The sequence below is a fragment of the Varanus komodoensis genome, unplaced genomic scaffold (genome assembly GCF_004798865.1).
Source record: "Varanus komodoensis strain SLA01 unplaced genomic scaffold, ASM479886v1 scaffold9, whole genome shotgun sequence".
In the NCBI taxonomy this organism is placed as follows: Eukaryota; Metazoa; Chordata; class Lepidosauria; order Squamata; family Varanidae; genus Varanus; species Varanus komodoensis.
The window spans coordinates 3,161,983-3,188,467 of record NW_025336598.1 but is presented as its reverse complement, the minus strand read 5'-3'; the positions used below and the strand labels follow the sequence as shown (position 1 = coordinate 3,188,467).

At 41.1% G+C, this 26,485-nt stretch overlaps 1 protein-coding gene across 2 annotated transcripts in view; it reads left to right on the top strand.

Moving 5' to 3' along the window:
* The first annotated feature begins 2,355 nt into the window (after positions 1–2,355).
* ETV6 (ETS variant transcription factor 6) overlaps positions 2,356–26,485 on the top strand; it is a 235,762-nt gene continuing 211,632 nt past the window's right edge. Inside the window, exon 1 of one of the 2 annotated variants that reach the window (XM_044417951.1) lies at positions 2,356–3,494. In XM_044417951.1, the coding sequence (XP_044273886.1) occupies positions 3,462–3,494 (33 nt within the window). In that variant the 5' untranslated portion in view covers positions 2,356–3,461. The remainder of the gene's footprint in view (positions 3,495–26,485) is intronic. The other variant, XM_044417950.1, reaches the window with a different exon arrangement.

The window sequence follows — 26,485 nt, the reverse complement described above, 5'->3', positions numbered from 1 at the left end:
GATTTTGTGCTATTCATAGAATACTTGTTTATAGAAATGTAAATCCAGCATTGCTTTATTATTTGATTTTGTAGTATTTTGTAACCCTATTTTAAAGGTTATATTTTGACTGTTCTAATCTTCTATGGCTGTCTGGAGGGATGCTGGGATGTCATGGTTTCTTCTGTGCTGGAGTAGGGATTAGAAAGCAGCCTCCCCCCATAGTGTACAGCCCTGGGAGAGTGACTTCAGACAATCCAATGGTTCCTGGGATGCTTTCCTGGGACCATAAGATTGTGCCCTTAGTTCCTTATTTTATTTATTTCTTTAAATAATGCACAGCATTCATGTTTTGTAAATTATGTGTTATCAGCAAATTCATAGTAACTCTTATCCCTGGCTCACTGAAAACTCTATTTGCTGATATGGGCCAGGGAAAACAGCAAGTTCTGTATATATTAATTTATTTTGTTGAAATTTGTATCCTGCTTTTCTAAGGTATGCAGTGCGATGCAAACAGGATTATCTTTCCCCAGCATACGCATTTAACAAGCATGAGAAGTTTAGTTTCCTGGTCCAAATCCAGCACTGTGTGCACTGTTCTGGTAATAAGCAAAAATGGTCTGTCATTTATTACTGGACTGCTGGGCAATTTCTGATTGCTGAGATTTTGGGAGGAAAACCCATACAAGACAGGGGCCACCTCCTTCTTCACCAAATAATCCCAGCTCTCTACTGCCACTCCCTCTGCTTAATTGATGCATGTGGCCAGGTTTGTAGCAAAACCCAGATCATCGAGAAATTAGTAGGCTCAAAAGAAACCCCAGATTTGTACAAGCATGAAAAAAGTGACAGGGAGGTGGAAGAAAGGAGGAAACAGAACCCTCCCAAAACGGGTGGAGGAGGACTAGCATGTTTTGAGCCCACAAAGTGTATGTCGGGCAGGGAACCCAGTGGTGTGGGAGCAGGATTGGAATGGAGTGCCTTGGAGACAGGTGGGTGGCTGTCAGCCTGAAAAGGCACATTCTATACTACAATATCTTAGTGCAATTTTAAACCAAACCCAAAAATGGTAATTTTTTGATATGTAATATATATTGTACAAGCAAGCACCCTTGAATTAACAAGCGTGTATTCCCCAAATGGACTAATTAATTCTAGATTAATTTATTCCAAATATATGCTGCAATGAGGTTTTGTCTGCATCACCAAAATCCAATTAAGATGTTTCTTCCTTTTTCCAGACACAAGATTCATTACAGGGTCTGCACAGGAAATTGAACTGATACTACACAGGTCTGAGTTCTAGATGAAATCATGTTATCCTAAAATTATTCTGCACTGGATTTCACATGGCTTCTGATGAGTCAAATAACATGTTTTGCCAGTTATGTTTTCCTATGCATATATAGAGGCATGATTATCATCTATTGCCTAAACAGCAACGGAAAGCAACACTGGTAAGTTTTGTTACACTAATCAGACAAGGATATTAGACTAAGCATGCAGCCCTGTGCATATTTTAATAGAAAGTAAATCCAATTGAATTCAGTGGGGGTTACTTTCAGATTAATTTCCATAGACTCAGATTACACTTTTCCATTTGGATAAAGTTGTAGTGCAGCAGGAAGGGAGATGTTTAACCGGTTCCCTTGTCAGTTAAAGCACTTATTTCAAAACTAGAAGATTGTTTCAGTTCAACAACTCTGGATCCGAATTAGAGAATGTAACTGTACTTGGGTCTGACCTGAACGGGGAAAGTGTAAGCAAAGCTTTGATTTTATTCTGGTTATTAAAAACAAAAAGGCACTTCCCCGCTTATGGTACAGTTTGCGATCAAATAACAACGTCCTCTTCTGCCAGTGTCCCCATCCCCACCGCCACCTTAGTCCTTTTATTTTGGTTTACCCCTTTTTAATTTCTGTGGCCGCTTCTGCCTTTGTCTAGCCTGCGTGCGTCTACCGGACAGCTTCCCCCTCCTCCAGCTTTCCCTGCGCTCGGTTTGTGTAACCGAAGCCCTCATTTCCTGGTAGAATCTCTTAAAGAGGCAGGACAGGAGAAACCACAGACAAAAGGCTATTGTTTTATTTCCTTTGCCTTTCTTCCTTGATTCTTCTTTCTTAAATATCATAGCATGCTGTTGGATATCGGATTATGTCGTTCTCGATAATTCTTTAAACATTGTCCTGATGTTCATAGTATTTTAATTTATGCAAAGCCCCTCCCCCGCCACTACCACGCTGTTCTGGTGGTGTTAACTAGCTATGCTACGTTTGTAAATGCGGCATCCAGACCGATCCTGTACATGGTTGCACAGTAGTGAGTGCTGAAATAGTCAGTGGGGATTTTTTACCATCCTATAAATATGTTTAGCATTGCAGCTGTGCAGGCTGACCATCTCTGTGTTAATTCCCCCGACTTCACTGGAACTTACTGCCAGATCAAGTGTGCATATTACTGCGCCTTTACAACCAGATTCTCTATTCCCATATTCAGAAGTAAGTCTTACTTTTTCAGTGGAGTTTGCATCCAAATAAATATAGAATATCAATTTTTGATTGCGCTGGTATGCACACTTAAACCGTGCCAACAGAGACCCAGGATCAGACTACGCGATTCTGAAGTGCTTTCTCGGAAGTAAATTTTACCAAGTTGAATAGGGCTTAATCTTTTAGTGTTTGTGTATAGCATCGCAGTCTATAAGTGAATCTGTACTTTTCAACAGATCTTTTATCAAGGCCGCCCCCCTCATTCAGCCCTGTTCTGTTTCCCGTTTCTTCTTTTGAGATGGGAGCGAAATTCTTTTATGGTTCCTTGTTCTTTGCTCATCAGTTTATTCGTCCGGATTTCTCATGAATCCGGAGCATGCTTTTGTGACTGCCGATCCACCCCCTTCCACTCCAAGGATCCCTTTTATTTATTTCCTTGTAACCTAAGCTCTTTTTTTTTTCAATTTCCTGGTGGATCCGGCTCCTTTAAGAGGCAGAGCGCAATGCTGGGAACTCACGTCACTTTTCAGCCCAGAAACTCTCCAGATCAATGAGCAAAGAAAAGCCGCTTTTCACAGTTCTGTCTTTCAGTTTCTCTCTTCCAGGAAAAGGAAAATCCCCACATTCACAGATCAGAAACGGAGAAAAAGAAAGAGGGGGAAGGGACCTATTGAGAAAGCGCTAATACCAGCTCCTGGCATTGATAAAGCTTCAACTCCCTACCCCCACCTCGTTTCTTTATTTTTTTTAATTCAAAGCCTAAAACGCAAAACTGAACCATGCAAGACTTTTCTCCCATGGTAAATCTGCTACAAACCTTGCGGGTTTTTCTTTTTGGAAAGATGATCGGAGGAACTTCTCTATAAAACGCCTGCGGTTGGCTGGGAAAGGATTTCTGCTGGGGTTGGAGGAAGAGGAAAGGAAAGAGGAAAGAAAGAAAAAAAAAGAAAGCGGAGAACTTCCTGGTCTCTTTATTTCCTCCTCTTCTGAGAAATGTCTGAAGGTTCTGGCCAGTGTTGTATCAAGGTAAAAATCAATTTTTAAAACATCAATTTTTAAGATCTACCTAGAGCTGGTAAGTTTGCTTCTCGGTAAATAAACGATAATTGCGATACATACTGTTTTCGGAGTATGCTTTTAGGAGTTGCGTTGAAGCGGAAATAAGCAAATGGGTGCTGTATTTTTTCTCCCCCTTCAGCTTTGGAGTGACACTCTTTTCTCTCCTCTTGGTTTGTTTCTTTTCAAAGAAGATCAGTACAGACCCTTCTTCATAAAGTGGTGGAAATCAAGCTTGCTTTCTGTTTGTTTTCATTTATGGTTTTGGCAGTAAACTCCCGAGTGGGTTTACTCTTATTACACGGCTGGTATCTTGCACAGGAAGGTCTGGTCGGTATGAAGTTACTCCAGTATTCGGAGAAGTAAAAGTTTTAAGGGCCTCATCTTATGCATGTTTAAAAAGAAATAAGTCCTACAACTCCCAATATTTCCCAGCTAGCATGGACTGGGAGATTTTTTCCTTATACCCTCCTAAACTTGGTATCCTGAAAAATTCTACATGTAGAAAAATACATCGCGGTTTACTCCGCGGAGTTTTGCTGGAAAGTGCTGTTTGGAGAAGGTTCGTGTGCATACGTGCTTGGAAACAAACCTATATTGGGATTAGTGGGATATGCAGAGGGATCCTATGTATGTTTCCTTACAAGTAAGTGTCACTAGTTCAATGGGATTTCTGTCACATACATTTTCAGAGAACTCTAGTTTTACATCTGAGAAAAGATCTATCAAGTGGCTGTTAATGCTAAAAGTTTCTGATAGTGCGCATATCTGCTCTTTCAGCTTAATGAGAGTTGTCCCCAAATGCATGCATATAGGATTGCCCCACGAGGTGGGAGCTTTTTTTAAGTGTTCCCTGTTGCAAGAATATTGGACATATACTTTATAATGCTGTAAGCATAGTGTTTTAAAAGTGTGCCTTCCTTAATGTTCAGCATTTTCCTGTCAGACTTGGGCAACTTTGATGTGAAGGGCATTCTGATAGTTAAAGATCCAATATCAAATTCTTTTAAGATCATTACATGAGAGACAACATACATCCTACTGTTTGCCATGTAAAATGACCCGTGTTGATGCATTTTAAAATGTTAAACAATATAGTTCTGTGATTACATATTTGTAATTCAGTTTATTCACTTGTGTTAAATGATAGCAGATCAAAGAAGGGTCTTATAGGTATTTTCCCCCTGTAAAGTTGTTTCTATTCCTGTTTTAAGAGACATTCTTCGAAGTGTTCTGACACATCTGATAGAATTAAGTTATTCTGTGTTAAACTGCCAAAGAATTTAGATTGTATCTACACAGCATGATTTGGGTGAACAATTTCCATGGAATCTACCCCCTCCAAATTGCCATTGCACATATTTGGATATACATTTCCTCACAACCAGAAAAGGTTTTTCAATTTCTATGGCTAATCAGTTTGAATGCTCGTTTTATGCGTCAATATAGACTTCAGCAATATTGAGATTGTAAACCTATGCATTTTTGAGTTCTTTGAGACTTATTTCTGAGCCAGTGCACATAGGATGAAGCTGCAAGACCAAAGTTGCTTTCACAAGGCCACCAGGGAGGATTTTTTGAAATAGGGTAATGCTTGAATTGATGGCTTTGATTCCCTAGCATAGGCATGCTACAAAATAGTTCTTGAAGAGAAAATAGGTTGTTTCTTTAGGCAACAGAATTTTCTGCCATGCTCTAAGTTTACTTTATTATACACATACCCCTTGGAAATGGATCTCATAATGCAACTTCCTTAAGTAGTACCTTCTCAACTTCAGCCTCTGAATCTGCAGTATGGGATTAATCCAATGGCCTGACTTTCAAGAGCTTTTTTTTTTTAAAGGAATACTGAGATAATGTATGGAAAGTATATGAATGTTCCATATTGTGGAACATTATTGTGGAATGATGTTCCATATTGTGGAACACCAATAAGTAGTGTTGTATAATTTTAAATAGAGCATGTGTTATGAAATAAATGCTGTATATTTAAACACTCGTGCAACTTAGACCCATGTTTGTTCATAACTATGTCCTAGTGATTTCAGTAAGACTTAATCCCAAGTAAGTGCGTATAGGATTGCTGCATGAAGTATATAGGAACATTTTGAAAAGTAATATTTCTTAGTCTGTAGAACAATGCCATAGCAAATAACAGGCATCTCTGAACATATGAGAATCTTTTTTATTGTTTTGTCCTGCAGGCATGTTTTATCACAAAAATCTATATGCAGGTAGCAGAGTTCCTTTTTTAAATTTAAATTTATATTTTTCTTTAGGAAAGTTGTATTGCTTCATACTGCAGATTTCAATTACAGTGGGTTCATAACTTGTTTCATTTCAGATACACTTATATTTTACTTAGTGTTTCCATCCTTAAAAGCATGACATTTTAAGGATGAGCGAACCACAGCAACTGAGTATTTATCACATTTTAAAGCAAGGGCATTCATAGTATAGTATATTTTGATTATGGCGACTAACTCTTTTCAATATTCAGTAGAGTCTAAAAGTTTCAGTTCCAAGCTGTTTCACTGTTGTCCTACTGCTTAAGTGTAAATGTCTTTATCTTTCCTTTAGGGTTCTGAGCATTCAGCACATGGTTTATCAGAAAAATATCATAAACAAATGTTAATAATGTGATTAACAATTGCAACTACACCACTGCTATAGCAATACCTATTGATCTTTAAATTAATACCTTGCTTCTGGTCCATATTTCAGTTAAGCCCAGAATACTTAGAATTAAACTGGTTTGGCTCTTTTCAATTTCAGTGGATGTAAAGTAATTGAAATAGCAGATGGTCTCTTTAATTGCATTGTGAATCTGGCTGTTTAAAACAAGGTTTTCTTTTTGTTTTGTGGTCAGGTGGTTCCAAGTTTCTGTTTTAGAAAAGAAGTAGTTCCTTATCTTTGATTCCAAACTGGAGATTCTCCAGGTGAATACCATAGTATGGGCTCTCATATCAGGACCATTAATATATACTACACTCTTGTTTACCTGCCTTCAAATTAGAGGCATATTTCACTTCATATCCAAGAGGCTCTATAAGTACGAGGGGTGTTCAGTGTATTCTTGGTATCGGGTTGATCTGCTATTGATGTGGGTAATTTAATTATTTCATTAGCTAATGACACTATCTGAGGGTATACATGCAAAATTTCAAATAGGTGTGATCATTAGTTCCCTAGTAATCCTCAGTGAAAGACAACCATAATGACTGATGTGACAATGTTGAAGAAAATCGAGCACCGCGCTGTGATTAAGTTCCTTACAAAACAAGGAAAAAGTCAAATAATCATTCACGAAGAGATGGTGGCCGTTTACCAGGACTCTGCACCTTCATTATCTACTGTTCAAAAGTGGTCAAGTGAATTTAAAAGGGGCAGAGAAAGTATTGAAGACGACCCTCACTTGGGCGGGCCGGTTACTGCCACTACGAAAGAAAATGTGAAAAATATTGAGAAACTTGTATTGGAAGATACCTGAATAAAATTCAAAATGTTAGCAGAGATGACAAACCTATCCGTTGGTACCATATTTACTATTTTTCATGACCATCTTAACCTTTCAAAGGTCTGTGCAAGATGGGTGCCGTGAATGCTCATGGCGTCTCAGAAACAAGTGCGAGTCGAGTGCTGTAGGGAGGTTTTAGATCTCTGTGGTGAAGATCCATCGAGTATTTTCGACCAGATTGTTAGTGGAGATGAAATTTGGGTTCATCACTACGACCCTGAAAGTAAGCAGGAGTCCATGCAGTGGCATAAAAAAGGTGCTGACCCTCCGAAGAAATTCAAAGTCACTCCATCGGCCGGAAAAATCATGGCCACAGTGTTTTGGGACTCAAAGGGAATTTTAGTGATCGAGTACATGAAAAAAGGTGAAACCATAAATGCAGCATCTTACGCAACCACTCTGCATAATTTAAGAGAAGCAATTAAAGAAAAAAGGTGGGGAAAACTGACCGCAGGTGTGTTGCTTCTTCACGACAACACACCCGTTCACACGGTGCATGTTTTGAAGGTTGCTGTGTGAGACTGTGGTTTCGAACAAATATACTACCCACCCTATTGCCTGGACCTGGCCTCCAGTGACTACTGCTATTCCCGAATTTAAAGAAAGATCTTTGTGAGAAGTGATTTTCCGACGATGAAGAGCTCAAGGTGGCAATTAACGCACATTTTTCAGACAAGGAGGAAGGGTATTTTTTACAGGGAATTGAAAAGGTAATTTCTAGATGTAATAAGTGTATTGAAGATATGGGGGGTTACATTGAAAAATAAAAATTATTTCAATTTAGTATTTTTTCTTCATGCTGAAAGCAAGAATACATTGAACGCCCCTCGTATTCCCATTCATCTTATGGGTCAGTAGGCAGATACTCTCCTTGTAGCTGTAGGATAGCCCCATTAATATTGGTTCCTGGCACCCCACCCTCCTCTGCCCAATCTGTCATCACCATAGCCCCCTTCCAGGGCAATGATAATGCTAACTGTGCCAAAGAATCCCAATGTATTCATTCTCCTTCCATTTGCAATGACGTGATTACCCACAGAATGGCAAATTTTTCCTAGCTTGCAAATTGCATATAAATACAATTTATTAACAGAAGAATTAGCCTTCTGTTACCTCTGGGTAAATATGCTTGGTTCTCTTTCACCCTCCCTCTGCCAGGGCACAGCCATTTATTAAGTAAGATCAATTTTGGAAGTCAAGATATGTGGAATTTACTATTTCCTAAAGAGATTTATCAAGTGAGCAAGACAAATTATGAAAATATAATGAACTGTTTTGATTGTAATATCTCTATGGCATTTTTGATATTTGGGAAATGCAAATTCTGAGTGTATGGATCAATTGGTTTGGATAGTCAACTTACATTCTGAAAAATACTGGTTCTTCAGTGTGGCCAAGACACACTTTGGGAAATGGGACCAGACCATTGCAATCACCATTTTTCTGGCTTTTCAAACCCCAGTGCTAATTTACAAAAACAAAATATACTTGTCGATTGCGTGCTCTATTGTATAATTCAACATCAGTTAGCAGTAGTAGAGTTGGAAGAGACCAGAGGGCCATTGGGTCCAACCACTCTCAGATGGCTGTGCAGCTGCACCTTGAAAGGTGAAGGTGGCCCATTCATGGATGAGGTCATCTTTCCAAAGGTTTGGATTGTCTTTTGGATGCAATTGTGACTCTTTCTCTAAGCATAGACAGGATTGTGCTCTAAGATCAACAGAGTGAAGGATAGAGATGACCTGGGAGGCACAGCTGAACAGTGGCAAGGTTGCCACTTGAATCTTCTGCCTTGGGTGCTGAAATGTTATGACTTCGCTATAGCTCATAGCTGAACCCCTGACTTTGTAGAAGTCTTGTATTGTCCCATACTTGTTTTCCATAAAGAAAAAGGTACTTTGAGAATGTGCATGGCAGTAATTCCTTTAAAAGGAACTGCAGTCAGTAGTTGTTTTACTAAAAGCATCTTGTATAAAACATCTTGTATAAGAAGTTTCTCCTTCACAAAGTTAAAGAGCAAATGTTAGTGTCATGGCAGTAGCAAGATCACTTTGAACCAGTTGACATGGAAACTCAAGCTGCTTAATTTAAGTGTTTTCCCTGTTTTTATTTTGCTTCCCCACAACACAAGCCCAATCTTTACACATGTTTTTTAATCTAGAAATTCATAGAAATCTATTCTTATATTTTCCCCCAGGAAGTGTTGCAACACCCAGTAAAACTAATAGAAATGTTTTTAAATAGTATTTAAGTGTCAGTCTTCATAGACTAGACTACAGAATCAAAAAACAAAACCTGAAACTAACAAAAAAGGTATATATCAAGTGGTATAGCCTTCTCAGGACTGTGCAACCTCTGTGTGCAGCTCCTCCTGTATGTAAAGAAGCAGAAAGACAGGGCAATTATAGAAATCGGTTTACTTCTTTTTACCTTATAGTTTGAAGTGGTCCCACCCCAGTAGCCTGTTCCATTGGACTTACTGCATTAAGGGGATACCTCATTTTTATTTTCTAATTACGTATCTGGGGCCCAAAGACAATCTTGGAAATAAAGATTGCCCTGTAGTCCGATGCTTCACTTTGCAGCATGCTGGCTTATCAGTTAAAGAATAAACCATAAGTAAAAAGTAAGAAGAAAAAGAGTCATTGAACCTGGTGTCAAGAACCTGGAACCAAGTGTTGTATCCATGGGCACATTAATTTATTTTTATTTATTAGATATATATTCCACCTTCAGTTTTGAAGAACTCAGAGTAGCTTACATTATTCTCCTCCTGCTCTCAACCTTATCCACCCAACAGCCCAACCTGTGAGGTAGGCTGGGCTGAGAGTCTGTGACTGATCCAAAGTCACCTAGTTGGCTCCATGGCCAGCCTAGAACTTAGATCTCCTGAGTCCTAGACCTGCACTCTTACCTCCTACACCACACTGGCTCTCCTTAATGCCCATGGACACCATGCTGGACATAGTGTAAGAGTTTTACTGTCATTTACTGACCCATCTTTAGCATATCAGCTTTCCACAATCTGTTGCCCTAGTATCTACTTCCCAGCCATGCTAGGGTGGGCTGGACTATGAGTACAATAAATTCTACTGGCTCCTCTTTCAGCACACATTACAGCTGGAGTGTCACAGAATTACAGTGCTATAACCCATGACTTTGCACTAGCATTGTGGGCCAATCCTGGACAGATTGATGGTTTCTGCAGAACATTTTCCATATCTAAAAAGTATATTGTTCAATGAAATAGCATAAGGTTTGGATCTAATACCAGTCCAACAGAGGAGTTTCAAGGTTGCGTTAACTCTTTTTTATACAATTATATCCAGGAAATAGCTAATGCACACAGCTCTTTCATTAGTTATTATGAGTATATTAAAAACAGTTTTCAGATCCTCCATTCTTCCTGCTTCTAAAATCTAAATAATGTAAGGGAAATGCATCCTATTTTTCATTTCTTAAAATATTTACAAGTATTGTAATGAAGTTCTGAGCTTGACATCCAACCTAAATTAAGGCTGGAATCCTATTTCTTCTTAATCTAGAAATAAGTCTCATTGAACTTAATACTTCTTCAGAGTAAACAGGCTTGTGTTTGTGATAGTGCAATCCTTTGCTTGTCTGCACAGAAGTCAGTTCCATTGAGTTCATTGGGCAGATACCTCTAAAATGTAGGTTAGAAGTCCAAGTGTGCTTTGTTTATATTTGTTCCTCCTAATCAAATATTTCTATTGAAATTCTTTGTGCTACTGTGTAAAGCATGCAACATTAACAACCTATATTGTTTAATAAACATAAGTCATAATACTTTATTAGCTCTCAGTGTGTTTAATATAGGGATGGCAGCACTGCTATCTTTCAAAACTTACTGTGGGCTATACTCTACCCCTTCTTAAATAATACCAAATAGATACTTTAATCTGATTAATTGACTATGAAGTAGTCCTGGAAAGCTACCATTTACAGGTATTTTTGGTTTTGACAGTGTTTGATTGTTGTCAGTAATATGCTGCAAACTGTCTATTTGATAACATTTTAGTGATGTCTGAAGTCCAGAGGAAAGTCAGTGCCTTTTGGACAAGTTTGTGGTCTCAAAACATGACCCCTCGGAGGCAGATGGCGTTCCTCATATCCCACATGCAAAGGTTACATTTCTAGTATCTCCAACTAAAGGATCCTGGGTTGCAGGCTTTTTCTTTTTCTTGTTCTTAAAGACAGGGCTGCCTTAAAGCGCAGCTGTAGGACAGACAGTGTTTGACGGGACTGTATGAGAAAGAACAGTGTGCTTAATGCAGAAACTGTAGTGATAGAAAGCACTTCTTCTCATCTAAGATAAACAGCTTGGAAGAGCACCCCCCCCCCCCATATGATACCAGAGCAGAGTAGCCAATGATGAGCCAGTGATGTGGGTTTCCAGAACACTTTTTGGGGAAAAAACAATCCTATGCAAATTAGGTTACTTTACATTAGGAAAAGTTCATTTTACATAATTTAATTTAACATGTTTGTTCAATGTAAGTAAAACAAATGAGAAAGCTAAAAAGAATCCCATGTTAATTTGTCTTAATATATCACAAATATGTGACTTGGAAGATTTAACCCCCAAATTAATGTGATTTAAATATTATATAGACATCTTTATGGAAAATGTAAGCACAAAAGTATATGCCTTCTTTATTTAAACTTGAGAAAGAATTAAAGGTATGGAAAACCATGGACACATGGTGGGAACCAGCCTTTATGGACAGCCTTTGAGGGCCATAGTGTGGTTTGGATTCTCGCATGATAGACCAACCCCAGAGTGGGATTGGAGCTCTGGTGCTGTCCCTTGCCCCAAAACTGGTCGTCATGGCTGAATTAGACCTTCCTCTGGAGAGTCCTGGGGAGTTAATGAGCAGAAACTTCTACGTATGCAATCATTTTACTTTCAAACATGTTTTAAAGTATAATCTGTGAAATAACCCCAGATCTTTGCATATGCTTCTATTGATTTGCAAAAATGAGGGTTTGGTCAAACACTGGCCGACTGACTGAACTGCAAGCAAGGCTTTCCTTCTTAACTTGTCTACTCTGCTTATCTCTTATGATCATAAAGCAAGACTGAACTGCCCTTTCCCACTGGATTTGACATAAATTCAGCTCTATCTTAGACTGCAACTACACCCTTTCTCTAGCCACACCTTGTTGTAGCAAGACTTATAATTTTAGGACGAACACACTTGCTACAATCCTGAACACAATAGGGAGTAAGCCAAATTAAATTCAGTGGGACTTATTTCTGACTCAACATGTATCAGCATGCCCTGCACATGTGGATTATGGTCTATAAAATCATGGGTTAGGAGGGGAAAAAATTCTTACAGTGGCCATATTCAGAATTGCCTGATTAAGTTGGTTAACAGTAGGCTCTACAGTGATAAAAGGAAGTATTTCAGCACTGTATAATTAAGTTATGTGTGATTTTTAAAACTCAGCTGCTCATGTGTGCCAGTTTGCTTGCTTCTCCTCTTAACAGCCCAAACCTCCTCTCTGCTGTCAGGGGTGGTACTGAAATTGCTGGTGTCACGTACTTTTCAGGTGATTCCCTGTAAATTCTGAAGCCAGCCCTGAGAAACTGTACTTCCCACCTGGTCAGTCTGTGTGAACTTCCCTTCCAGTGTTACATCTGCACTGAACCTGAATAGAGCTTGAAGTCTGAACTGTAATGTGCTCTATGTGGGGATGCCTTTGATGACAGTCCAGGCACTGCAGCTGATTCAAAACAGAGCAATGTGGTTATTAACAAGGATCTGCCCTAGAGAACATATCACACCAGTTCTCTGCCAACTGCCCTGGCTACCTGTCACTGCCCAGGCCCAATTCAGAGTGCTCATACTAACATATAAAGTCTTAAATGGTTTGGGACTGGGATATCTAAAGGAACGCCTGTCTCCATGTATCCCTACCAGACCACGCAGATCATCAGCGGAGGCCCTCCTCCGTGAACCTCCCCCAAGTGAAGTGAGAGGGGAATTAGTGAGGAAAAGGGCCTTCTCTGTTGATGCACCTTACCGTTGCAATTCCCTTCCAAAAGAGGTGTTACTGGCACCCACATTATTTTGTTTTCATCACTAGTCAAAACCTTTTTATTTAGTATTTGTTTTTAGGATTGTGCTTTATTTGTTTTTCTGCTGCTGGTTTTATTGTCTTATTATTGCTTCTATTATAGTTCATCCTCCTGCACTTTATATTAGTATTACTTAATGTGGTTTTAACTGTCATTGTTTTATTTTTATGTCAGCTGTGGTGCTATGTTTGTGATGTGAGCCACACAGAGAGCCCTTGGGCTATGGAATGGCATGCAAATACAATTAGTAAATAAATATTAGTGTGTCTGTTTTAAATTCTGACTAAGATGAGAATCCTGAGTAGTATTTCAGCAATGGCTTGCACCACTGCAAGTTTAAGGCTAGGCCCCTCTTAAAGCTGACAAACAGGTGGCAATAGGAAGGAAAAGGTTATATGTTCCTAAGGCACATATTCCTAAGGCTTCTGTGATGCAGAACAGTTTCCAAGTGGGCTTCTGGAAAGAGAGTTCCTAATGTTATCACTCCAAGGCATTTCACAGCTGCTCTGTATTTTCCTCTTAAGCAGTGGGAAACAGAAGAGGGATGCAAGTGGAAGAGGACTCCAAGCTCTCCCCCCGCCCCCATTCATGAATTGGCAAGGTGATTGCACAGTAAACCTCTCTTCTGAAAGCATCCAAACATTAACCAGTGCATATTGCACCCGTCTTCATATTCTGAGAGGAAACAGCAATAGAAGACATCCTGAACAAAAATAATCTCACCAATCAGTTATGGTCAATTATTTTGTTCTATTTCAGTATTTAAAAAAAGTTTGTCCCTCTAGGAACTTTCAGTATAAATTTCATCAGGAGGGAGACTACAGGTATCATGAGTGGAGCCAGCTGGAGCCAGGGGTCAGACTAGATGGCCCATGAGACCCCTTCTGACTTGCTCTGTTTCTGTGTTTCTAAAGGTAAATGTCTTGGAGGGAGAGAGAGAGTTATATCCATAGTTTAGGAAGTAGTATTTTGAAATCAAGAAGATGGAATATCCACTTCCAAATGGACTTGCTCCAGCCCTGATTGCTGTACAATTAACTTTTTTTTTTCAAGTATGGGAACATATTTATTAAAAGTGTTTGCATTCCACACTTTTGTATAAAATATCCAAGGCAGCCAGCCAGATCAGCACTTAATGGAAACAGCAATAATACAATCAAAATAACAGTTTGAACTTAATATTTTTTCAAAGTGTATATTATTCTCCAAGTTCTGTATAGAGTTTAATGAAGTATTGCATCTTAGAAGCATTTGCAAAAAGTTAAAAATTATGCTTAAAAACAATAAAGAAAACTACATACATACATGAATCACATGGTTGCATCATTGCATACTTACTTCTTCATTACGTGTTTATGGTATACTAGACTGTAATCCTGTGCACCTTGTGAGTCCCATTGAACTTGATTAGGATTCAACTGTTCAGTCTTAATTTACTTTAAATCATTGAAAAAGAGGTTTGTTTATCTAAACAGCAGGTGTTGCTATTCATCTCCCTCAGAGCTAAATCAATAGATTGGAGCAGCAAAATAAGGAGTTAAAAGCTCGCCTCCCTTCCCAAAATGAACTTTATGTCCTATCAGAAGGCCAGAAAGGAAGAAAGAGCATAAATCTGTAGGAGGAGACAACAGAGCTAGCACCCTCTGGAAGGCCCTCATGTGTAGCCATCCTACCGAGTGAGAGTATGAACAAACACAGATTATCTTCTAAGTGTTTCAGCTGCCTCATATTGGAAGGGTTGCCTTTTTGGAGTCAGACCAGCCCTGTGGAGTCTTTAATGAACAATTTGGGGATGTTTTGTTTTGCTTTCTTTCATGTCTTGTTGACCATGAGGCAAGGTGAATTGGCAAAGTGTCATTTAAGAGTAAGATCAGAGCTGTCAGCTCTCCTGACCTGATTTGAAGTTTCAGTGATTTCACTCCTCAGGCTCTTGTGCAGTAACATATGAATCAAAGGGGCATAATCTTCTGCTTGCATAAGAGTTCTTGCTCTTAGCACCAGCTCCCACTCCATCCCTAGCCATCATACTCCAGGCACAGCTAGGCTTTTTCACCTGATCAACTGCCCTTTGCCTTTGCTTTTGTCAAGTCCCAGCCTCCTATTTGTCAGATGCCACCCTTGATGCACCAGGCTGCACTCCTAAATTTCAAGGTTTGATTCATCTGAGACCTTCACTTGATAGTTTGCTAATGGCTTGGAGAAAATCACCATAATCAAGTGAGACCAGCTTGATAGAAGACATTTCTGTACAGTTGCCTCTTTTGTATGGCTACGGTGCCACTAATGATACATGTCTGTGAACAGGCTTGTGAATCTGGGATAAAATGAGCAAGATTTTATAGTCAAGGGGAACTCGTTGCTCAGCAGAAATGTTAAGTTCTTGGCCTTGTCACAGATAGTTCATTGAAGTTCTCCAAAGTCCACCTTAGATCTTGTCCTATATCAGTTTACAAGGTTTTTAAAGCCATTTTGGCCCTGGAAGGCACAACTTGTTTGAGTTTGCAGTCACTCCTTGAATTTAAGTTGGGATTGTCAGTCTATTAATCATTTCACCTTTACCTGATACATGTGCATACAAATGGTACCTACAGTGCATTCCTGTGGATGTTTACTGAAAGCTAAGTCGCACTGTTTCCAGTGGGACCTACTGCCTGCCAAATGTGTTTAGGGCTACAGACTTAACATTAAGAACAACTTAAATCAGTTTTTAAAATGAAAGCTATGATTCATGGTTAAAAGGAAAACCTGTCTTGAATCTTGTTTTTCCTCTACTTCATATTATGGTTGCATGCTAGAAATGCAGTGACCTGGTTGAAGTTCACCCATTCTCCTGGGCCCCTGTCCCTCTTTTTCTACAGATCCTTATCACCCAGCCAGAGTGGCAGTAGTAGTGGCAGCTCTAGTTATAGGGAAATGAGAAGGTGCAATCTCCCTCTCCCTGCTGCTTCTGCAGTCTGGGTAACATTGCGCTTACAGGATCAAAGACCCAGTGGTGCATAGGGAAAGAATGGGTTAAAGGTACGCATCCTCTTCCACTTATCTCCCCACTCCCAACCTCCCTCCCAACTTGTATGGAGCAAGAGATAAAGCTGTTCCCCATCCCCATCCCCGAACTGTGTTGCTCAATATTAAGGTGTGACTGATTCCAATCTTAGTAGGACAGGGAACCCCCTAATACTTCTGGAAGTGGGCCAAGGTATTGCTTCAGTCAAAACAAGCTATCGAAACTGTGATGGACACCCATAGGCATGTATACTAAACAATGTTTGCACATAATAACTCCTTTGAGTAAAGTGCTTGATTATGTTGCAATTAAAATGGACTGAATTGAATTATCTGCAGTTGTGAATAGCTTTGTCTAATTGATAGATCACTTTAAATTTGATGGATCACTTTAAACTTTAAGTATGTTTCCGTAAACTCTAGTACTGCACTATCTTCCCATCTGTCTTCTTGATCCCACTGTGATGAATCTTTAACTTGCATTGTGAAGACGCTTTTAATTTTGGCTGTTGTTTTAGTATCTTGACTAAATATGGTATGAGTTGACCAGATCAGGCTCCCAGTTTGGCTCTTTGTGACACTGTGTTAATAGCAACAGATTTTAGCTAAGGGATGGAATAGTCTGTCTGTTACAGCGCTACATGTTTTATATTTTGTATATAATATATAGGCTATAGAATGTTTAAGGTTAGACTGGTTGAACCATGCTTTTGGGTCACTTGCCTTAACTATAAATACAAGCATAAAATAAGGGGACTCCTTAAAGCAGATACTCTGTGCTTTTGTTCTTTGTCTGCTTACTCTGGTTCCAATATGCAGTGGCCTCTAGAAGCAGAATATCAGCCATAACCAACAACACAAGAAAAGCTATGCAGGATCAGACCAAGGGTTCATCTAGTCTAGCAGTTTGTACATACACTGGCAAACCAGCTGCCCACAGGATCGCTTAAGCAGGATGGGTGCAAAATCTCCACCTGCCCATGCATGTCACCCCTGTGAAAGGAAGTGGCACATAGCCAACAAGACTAGCAGCCACTGATAGCCTTCCCTTCCTTGGGTCTGTCCAATCCCCCTTTAAAGCTGTCCAAATTGGTGGCCATCACTACTTCCTGTGACAGTGAATTCTCTAGCTTGAATATGCATTATGTGAAGACATACTTCTTTTTATATGTCCTGAACCTACCATTCATTAGATTCATGAAATAACCTCATTTTGAGTGCTAGGAAAAATGTCTCCCTCTCCACTTTCTCCCTCTTAAACTCCTCTGTCATGTCTCCCCTTACCTGCCTTTTTTCTAAACTATGCAGTCCCAGTAGTTGTAGCTGCTCCTCAGAGGGGAATTGCTTCAACCACGTGGTCATTTTTGTTGCCCTTCTTTGTACTTTTTCCAACTCTATAATGTCCTTATTCAGGGGAGGCAACCAGAACTGAACACAGTATTCTAAGAAGAGTTGTAAAAAGATTTGTATAAAGGGAGCTCTTGTCATTAATTCATTCAGCTTCTCTGCAATGTCCTTGTCCCCATTTGGTACTCCTTTAATTTCATTACTTTCCAATGAACCAACTGCTTCTTTAGCTGCTTTCCTTTAATATATTGAAAACTTTCTATTGTTGGCCATGTTGTTGTTAGTGATATGCCCTTCAAACTGTTCCCTTGATTCTCTGATTGTTTGCATCTGCTTAAGAGCCAGTGTGGTGTAGTGGTTAAAAGTGTGGGACTGGGACTCAGGACCCACATTCTAGTTCCCACTTGGCCATGGAGCCAGCTGAATGACTTTGGGCTAATCACAGACTGTCAGTCCAACTACCTCACAGTGTTGTTGCTGTTGTAGGGATAAGTTTGAGAGCAGGAGACAGAGAATTATGTAAGTTGCTTTGAGTTCAGTGTAAGAAAAAAGCAGAATTTAAATCACATAAATAAATTTTCCATGTGCAATCTTGTGGTCTCTTCTGTTGCTCTCAGCCCCCATTTGGAAAAGACTTCAGTTTCTTGAAGAAATCATTCTTCTGCCTAATGGCTTCCTTGTCTCTATGTGTTAACCATACTGGTGATTTCCTAGACTTTGCGCTACTTTTCCTCATTTGTGCTATGCATATTATTTGTGCCTCTATTATAGTGTTTTTTAGTAATGTCCAAGCACTTTTAAGCAATTTAAACTTCTTGATTTCCCTCTTCAGCTTATTCTTTACCAGTTCCCTCATTTTTGAGAAGCTTTCTTTTGAAGTCAAATGTAACTGTGTTCAACCTCTTTGTCAGTCTTCCATCTAAATGTATGTTAAATATGATACCACTGATACCTGATCGATCAAAAACATAAACATTCTGGTTGTCCACTAGGGCTAAATCCAGGATTGCCTCCTTTCTGGTTCGTTCCACAACCAACGGCTCTAAGGCCCAGTTATTTAGGACATCAAGAAATTTAAACTTTCTGTCAGAACTGGAACATGCATTTATCTGGTCAATGTGTGGGTACTTGGAGTCCCCCATTATTACAGTACTACCTTTGTTGGGGCCTCCATGATTTTGTTTCTCATCTCAAGATCACTCTTAGCATTCTAGTCTGGAGGACAATAGCATACTTTTATGACTAAGTTACCTTTAGAGCACCCATATTGGTTCTGTGGAGGAGTCTTCACAGTTTAAATTATCAAGTCTGCTTGACTGCATGCCTTCTGTAATGACATCGCCTCTAGCTATTTATTTATTCATTCCTTATATTTTTATCCTACCATTTTTCTGCAAGCAATGTAAGTCAGCTTATGTAATCCTTCTCTCCATTTTACCCTCACAATAACCGTGTGAAGTAAGAGACGCTGACTGGCCCAGAGTCACCCAATGCACTTCACAGCTGGATGGGGACTAGAAACCAGATTACTCAAGTCCCCTTCCAGCACTCCGACTGGTATGACAAACTGGCTCTGTACTGATCTGTGTTCTCTCCCTTTTAGTTCTCTCTCTTTCTCCCCCTGACAGCTTATTTCTTCTTCCCCTAGTCTCCAGAAAAAAACATACCACTGCTTGTATATGAGATTTTTAAAATCATTGTGATTTAAATTGCCAAGAAAAATATGTTTTTAAAAAGTCATTTCCCCCTTTTGACATTCCTGTATTTCTTGAATAAGCATGCATGCTATGAAAAAGCATTCATTTTCAGAGAAAGACTTTCTTAGTATCCAGCAGCTTTGAACATGCAGTTGTTAAACATTTTCCATTTTATCTTATTGAATGCAAGGAACAGATTTCAGTTTGACTTGCTATGTACACCTGTACAGATAAGCAAGATGACTGCTTTGATGGCTCAGCCTACTGGCTTATTTGTGCTTACTTCCAATTACCACCAACTGAACAAAGTATGACTTTTTTTCTGAGAAAGTTGGTCGGTAATGGTCTGGGATTCTCCATACCACTGCTCAAAATAGTTTTGCCCAACAGATGGATAGTAAGGCTTAGTGCGGTTGCAAACCATGTATGAGAGGATTGTTAATGACTGCAATACTCTTGCACAGGTTGACCCACCTCTCATACAAGAATCTTAATTTAGTACTTCTTAATCAGACCCTCTTTTCCCCTGTCATTAATCTTGGGTTAATGGGATTGTTCAAACCATAGTTTGCTGTCTTGGATGTAATGGGAAACACCTGTTAGATTAAAACAGGAAGTAATTAAGCCCTGTGTGCAAGGGGACTGAGCACATGAATACAGTAGTTTGAAGGCTGCCTGAATGTCCAAGCTCTGGGTTGGTGATTTCATGCAGAGAACTTGACTTTGTACACATAGAACAGAACATAGAAATAGAGGATGTAACAGAGTTCAACTAGCTTGAGGGCATAAACCTGGGATACAAGTTCAAACATATGGGTTTGGTAAATGTTTTCTGTTGATGTACAGAAGTGGAACCTTCTGAATTTTAGTGCTTCTGATTTGCTATTCCTAGGTCTAGATGGAAAATCACAGTATTAAAAACAGTGCATGGCATTGTGTCCTTTGTAATGCTTAAGCTTAGAATTGAAGTACTGCCCTAACACTTCCCCCAGTATATACACATATATTTTTCCTCCTTTAAATGCTGTCTTTAACTCAGCAGCCCTAGTTTCTGCACTTCCTTCTCCCCTCTTTCCCTCTGGAGTGGCTGTGAAGAGAAGGTTGGGAGCTTTTGCTTCCCTTTAGCCATGGTTTCTCATTGTGTTCATATTGGGAATTTTGATTTAGTTTGCTTCTTTCAATAAATCATAGTTAAAACTAACCAGAATTTGCTGGCAGAAGTGAATTCCTCTGATCTTCCACTTGTGCCCATGTCAAAGGAGGAAGAGACATGTGCACAGAAAGTCTGAAACGTGTGCACAGAGCACTTAGGACCATGGTATGGGATGTTACAACTTTGTGTGGTGAGTTTCTACATAGAATTGGCTTCCTGCATGCACAAAGAAACACTTAAAATGGTTGTAGTGCTGTTTTCTCGGTTCTCTGGTAAGCAGTCTGGAGCATGAGAAAAACTGGTGGGGAGGGGGATCTAGTGTCTACAGCAGGTGTTTCCCTATGAGCTTCTTTCTCTCTCTGGAAAACTGCAAATATTTGTAGAACCCTGAAGACTAATCAATTTATTATGATTTAAGCTTTTGTGGAAACCAGCCTATTCCTTCAGATGACCTTGTGTTATTCTGAGAGGGATGTCTAGCTTCCCACTTAAAGCCCCCATGTGCCTAAACAGGGCTAGAAAAGAACTGCCAATTAAGATACACATATTTACACAGAATCTTGGCCAAACAGTGGGCATCTAAATAAATGTAATGTGGCCACAGGACAATTTAAAACACTAGAAACTCAAGATTTATCACAGCAGTTGTTTCTGGCTTCTGTTAATGAAGTTAAACAGTGGTGCTGTATGAATCTACTGTTTATAAAGAGGCCTAGACAACCTGACAGCACATAACAACAACAGGGAGAAGCTGATACTGTCGCATCAGTGATGCTGATGTTGGAGCCTGCCAAGTAATATTGGAAGGATAGTTTGAAGCGGAATCTTGTGATTTAATGCTGGACTGTCAATAGGCAGTTTCCAGTTGAGTTTGGTTCTGAGGACTGGGGTTGCTTAATCATCCAGAATCTGAAAACTCTTGACCTGGAAATAAAGTGGAAGCACTTTTTGCAACTAGTTCCATACCTTGCAAATTGGGGCCACCAGTGCAAATAGCTTACTAAATGAGAGTGCTAATATACTATTCCTCTCTGCTCAAGACTTATTTCATACAGTGCTGTACTGTATGTGATAAATTCTTCACCCTTCTGCAAGAGAGTTCCTGAGCCATTGAAGGACCTTCTCCCTGCTCGATAATTTTCTGGGGATGTTTATTTATTTATTTAAAACATTTCTATGCCGCCCCCATTGCAACAAAGCCTTGGGGCGGCTCACAAAGAATACATAAAAACATACATAAATAATAATAATAATATAACCATTTAAAAGAAAAAAACATTTAAAACCTCCCGGTGCATTCTCGGCTAAAAATGTTAAAATCCTAATTAATTCAATAATTTAGCAATTAAAATAAGTTTTAAATAAAAAGGTCTTAGCCTGGCACTGAAAAACAAATAACGACAGTGCCAGGCGGACCTCTCTGGGGAGTGCATTCCATAGATGGGGCGCCACCGCAGAGAAAGCCCTCCTCCGGGTACTCAGCCTCCTAATATCATTCACAGAGGGTTCCCGGAGAAGGGCATCTGTTGCTGATCTCAAGGGGCGGGAGGGCATATATGGGCACAAGCGTTCCTTTAGATATCCAAGTCCCAAGTCATTTAGGGCTTTATAGGTCATAACCAACACCTTGAATTGGGCCCAGACTTCAATCGGGAGCCAGTGGAGCTGACGGAGAACTGGGGTTATATGAGAACAACGCCCAGTCCCCGTCAGCAACCTGGCAGCTCTATTCTGCACCAATTGAAGTATCCGGACCGTCTTCAAGGGTAGCCCCACGTAGAGCACGTTACAGAAATCTAATCGGGAAGTTACCAACACGTGTGTCACTGTCGCCAGGCAGGCGTTCTCCAGGAAGGGACACAGCTGATGGATCAGCCGAAGCTGAAGGAAGGCACTCCTCGCCACCGCCGTCACCTGAGCTTCTAAAGACAGCTCAGGGTCGAGGAGCACTCCTAAGCTGCGAACCCTGTCCCTCAGGGAATGCAACCCCATTTAGGACAAGGCCCAAGTCCCCCATCCTGAGGCCCGAACCACCCACCAACAGGACCTCTGTCTTGTCTGGATTGAGCTTCAGTTTATTGGCCCTCATCCAGCCCATTACCGCGGCCAGGCACCGGTTCACCACAGCCACCACCTCACCTGGATTGGTGGAAAACAAGAGGTAGAGCTGGGTATCATCAGCGTACTGATGATTCCGCAGCCCATACCTCCTGATGACCTCTCCCAGTGGTTTCATGTAGACGTTAAGCAGCAAAGGGGACAAAATAGACCCCTGCGGAACTCCATGGCATAGCTGCCATGGTGCAGAGCCATAGTCCCCCAGCACCACCTTCTGAAATCGGCCATTGAGATAGGAGCAGAACCACCGCCACACGGTGCCTCCTACTCCCAATCCTGCTAGCCTATCCAGAAGGATACCATGGTCGATGGTATCGAAAGCCACTGAGAGGTCCAGGAGAACTAACAGGGATGCACTCCCCCTTTCTCTCTCCCTGCACAGGTCATCGTACAGGGCGACCAAGGCAGATTCAGTGCCATACCCGGGTCTGAAGCCGGACTGAAATGGGTCCAGATAATCAGTCTCATCCAAGAATGCTTGGAGTTGTCCCGCCACCACCCACTCTAGCACCTTGCCCAGGAACGGGATGTTGGCCACCAGTCTATTATTGGCAGCCACCTCTGGATCCAGGGATGCCTTCTTTAGGACTGGCCGGACTACTGCCTCCTTTAAAGGGGCAGGTACCCGGCCATATCTTAAAGAGGCATTGACCACCTCCGGGATCCAGGTCCCAATCCCGTCCTTGGCTTTCTTAAGTAGCCAGGATGGGCATGGGTCTAGTAAGCAAGTGGTAGGGCGTACTTGTCCACATCATCAGGCCGCAACAACTGAAATTCATCCATTAATTGTGGACTCGACTGTGTCGATGGCATCTCCTCAGTAGAATCTGGTTCAATAGTAGAGTCAAGCTCGTGGCGAATCTGAGCGATTTTCTCTCTGAAATGCCTGGCAAAGTCGTCACAGCGGGCCTTTGAGGGTGGCACACGATCTTTCTTTGGGCCCGGATGTATCAGCCCCTGCACCATCCGAAAAAGCTGCCCCAGACGGCATTGTGAGGAGGCAATGGAAACGGAGAAGAATTTCTTCTTCGCCATCCTCACCGCCACAGCATAGGCCTGATAATGGGCTCTTAAGTGTGTTCGGTCAGAATCACCCCGTGATCTCCTCCACCTATTATGGTTACCTCTGGAATCTGGTCCAGGGAGCCCCCTTGCTTTTCTCTGGGATGCGGTGCTTGTCCTGCAAGCCAAGCCCTATGGATGCATCTCCAGACCAGGAAGAATCCAGACAAAGGAAAATTGGGCAACAAGGGGAGGGAGAGCTGGTCTTGGCTCTGCATGAGCCCTTTTGTGTGGCACATGGTGCCCATATAAGGCCAGGACATGTTACATACAACCAGGGTCTCTGCTCCTCCCAACATAGGAATACTCACTCCATGGCACTCACAGCCCAGAAGCATACATGATGTGGTGATGGCAATGGTTTTGGCCTTGCCTAGTGACATCATCCTACCTATGGAGCACTCCCGTAGGGTCCAGTTCAGCCTCCACCTAAAAGAGTTCTGCCATAATGTTGTTGTTTAGCAAATTCATGTCCCAGCCATGACTACCCTATGGACAACATTCCTCCATGCTCTCCTGTCCTCCACCATCCCCCGGAATCCACCTAAGCTCACACCGACTGCTTCAGTGACTCCATCTAGCCACCTCATTCTCTGCCGTCCCCTTTGTCTTTTGCCGTCAATAGTTCCCAGCATTAGGGTCTTCTCCAGGGAGTCCTTCCATCTCATTAGGTGGCCAAAGTATTTGAGTTTCATCTTCAGTACGTGGCCTTCTAAAAAGCAGTCATGGTTGATCACCTTTAAGACTGACTGATTTGATCTCCTTGCAGTCCAAGGGACTTGCAGGAGTCTTCTCCAACATCACAATTCAAAGGCCTCAATTCTTCAGTGCTCAGCCTTCCTTATGGTCCAGCTTTCACAGCCATACATTGCAACTGGGAAAACCATAGCCTTGACTATACGCACTTTTGTTGGCAGGGTGATGTCTCTGTTTTTTAGTATTATGTCTAGATTTGCCAGAGCTTTCCTCCCAAGGAGCAAGTGTCCTTTAATTTCTCGGCTGCAGTCCCCATCTGCGGTGATCTTGGAGCCCAGGAAAATAAAATCTGTCACTATCTCCATTTCTTCCCCATCTATTAGCCAGGAAGTGAGAGGACCGGATGCCATGATCTTAGTTTTCTTAATGTTGAGTTTCAAGCCAACTTTTGCCCTCTCCTCCTTCACCCACATCAAGAGGCTCTTTAGTTCCTCTTCACTTTCTGCCATGAGAGTCATATCATCTGCATATCTGAGGTTGTTGATATTTCTCCCAGCAGTCTTAATTCCAACATGTGATTCATCTAGGCCTGCCTTTCTCATGATGTGCTCTGCATATAAGTTAAATAGGCAGGGCGACAATGTACAGCCTTGCCAAACTCCTTTCTCAATTTTGAACCAATCAGTGGTTCCATGCCCAGTTCTCACTGTTGCTTCTTGGCCCACATATAGGTTTCTCAAGAGACAAATAAGATGGCCAGGTACTCCCATCTCTTTAAGAACTTGCCACAGTTTGTTGTGATCCACACAATCAAAGGCTTTGGCATAGTGAATGAAGCAAAAGTATATGTTTTTCTGGAACTCCCTAGTTTTCTCCATAATCCAGCGTATGTTGGCAATCTAATCTCTAGTTCCTCTGCCTCTTCAAAACCCTGCCTGTACTTCTGGTAGTTCTTGGTCCACATACTGCTTGGATTCTTGTCTATAGTAGTATACCTAATGGCCATCTGAATTAAATTCACCCATTCCTGTCCATTTTAGTTTGCTAATTCCTAAGATTTCGATGTTCAGTCTTGTCATCTCATGTTTGACCATGTCCAGCTTACCTTGATTCATAGAGCTTACATTCCAGGTTCCTATGGAGTATAGTTCTTTACAGCATCGGACTTTCCTTTCACCACCAGATACATCCACAACTGAGTGTCCTTTCGGCTTTGACCCAGTCACTACTAGTACTAGCCCTCTGCTCTTCCCCAGTAGCACATTGAACACCTTCCGACCTGAGGGGCTCATCTTCCAGTGTCATATCGTTTATCTCTGTGCTTCTGTCCATGGGGTTTTCATGGCAAGGGTACTGGAGTGGGTTGCCATTTCCTTCCCCAGTGGATCACTTTTTGTCAGAGCTCTCTGCTATGACCTGACTGTCTTGGGTGTCCCTGCATGGCATAGCTCAAAAGCTTCATTGCGCTACACAAGCCCCTTTGTCACGGCAAGGCAGTGATCCATGAAAGAGCTATAATGTGGGGGTCCAGAAAAAGTCCTAAGCAAACAGAACAGTGATCAGCACAGCTCCATAGGCAGAGAATTACTGGCTTAATTTCAATTATGTCTAGACAAAAGAGGGCTGTGTGTTTGCTCTTAGGGAACCTTTTCCACATACTTCCTGACTGATAGTGATAACAGTAGATTAACTGCATCCAAAGCAAATATCTAGAGATCTGTTCACATGTTCATCTGTCTGAATTTGTTTCTTCTGGTTATAGTTTGTCTTTACTTCCTGTCTTTAGTCTTCTGAGTTGCCATCCAGTGTTGCCCAAAGGCAGCCATTGGCCTAACTGCTCATTCATTCTTGACATGTCTTCCCCAAAAATGAAAGGGAAAATAGAAATGTGCTTGTACTACTGGCCTAAAACTTCCTTCCTTCCGTTCTGCTAGAAGACTCAGGGCATTGCACAGGGCTCTATATTTTGTTGTCAATTAGGATGGGCTGGCTTGAGGCTTATGGGGTCTCCATTTGCCTGCTGCAAAAAGATACACTCTTGCATAACAACATAAAGCCATGCTGGATCAGGCCAGTGGCAGAATCCTGAGCCCAGGAACTTGTTTGTAAACTCCAGTACTAGTTTTCCTAAAATTTGTTCATTACAGACATAAAATTTAAGGTGAGGGAGTCATTCTGTTGCTGCTGCTGTTAAACAATTGTGGGTCACATATCCTATTTATGGAGAATAAGGCTATCCATGGCTACTAGTCACAATGGCTT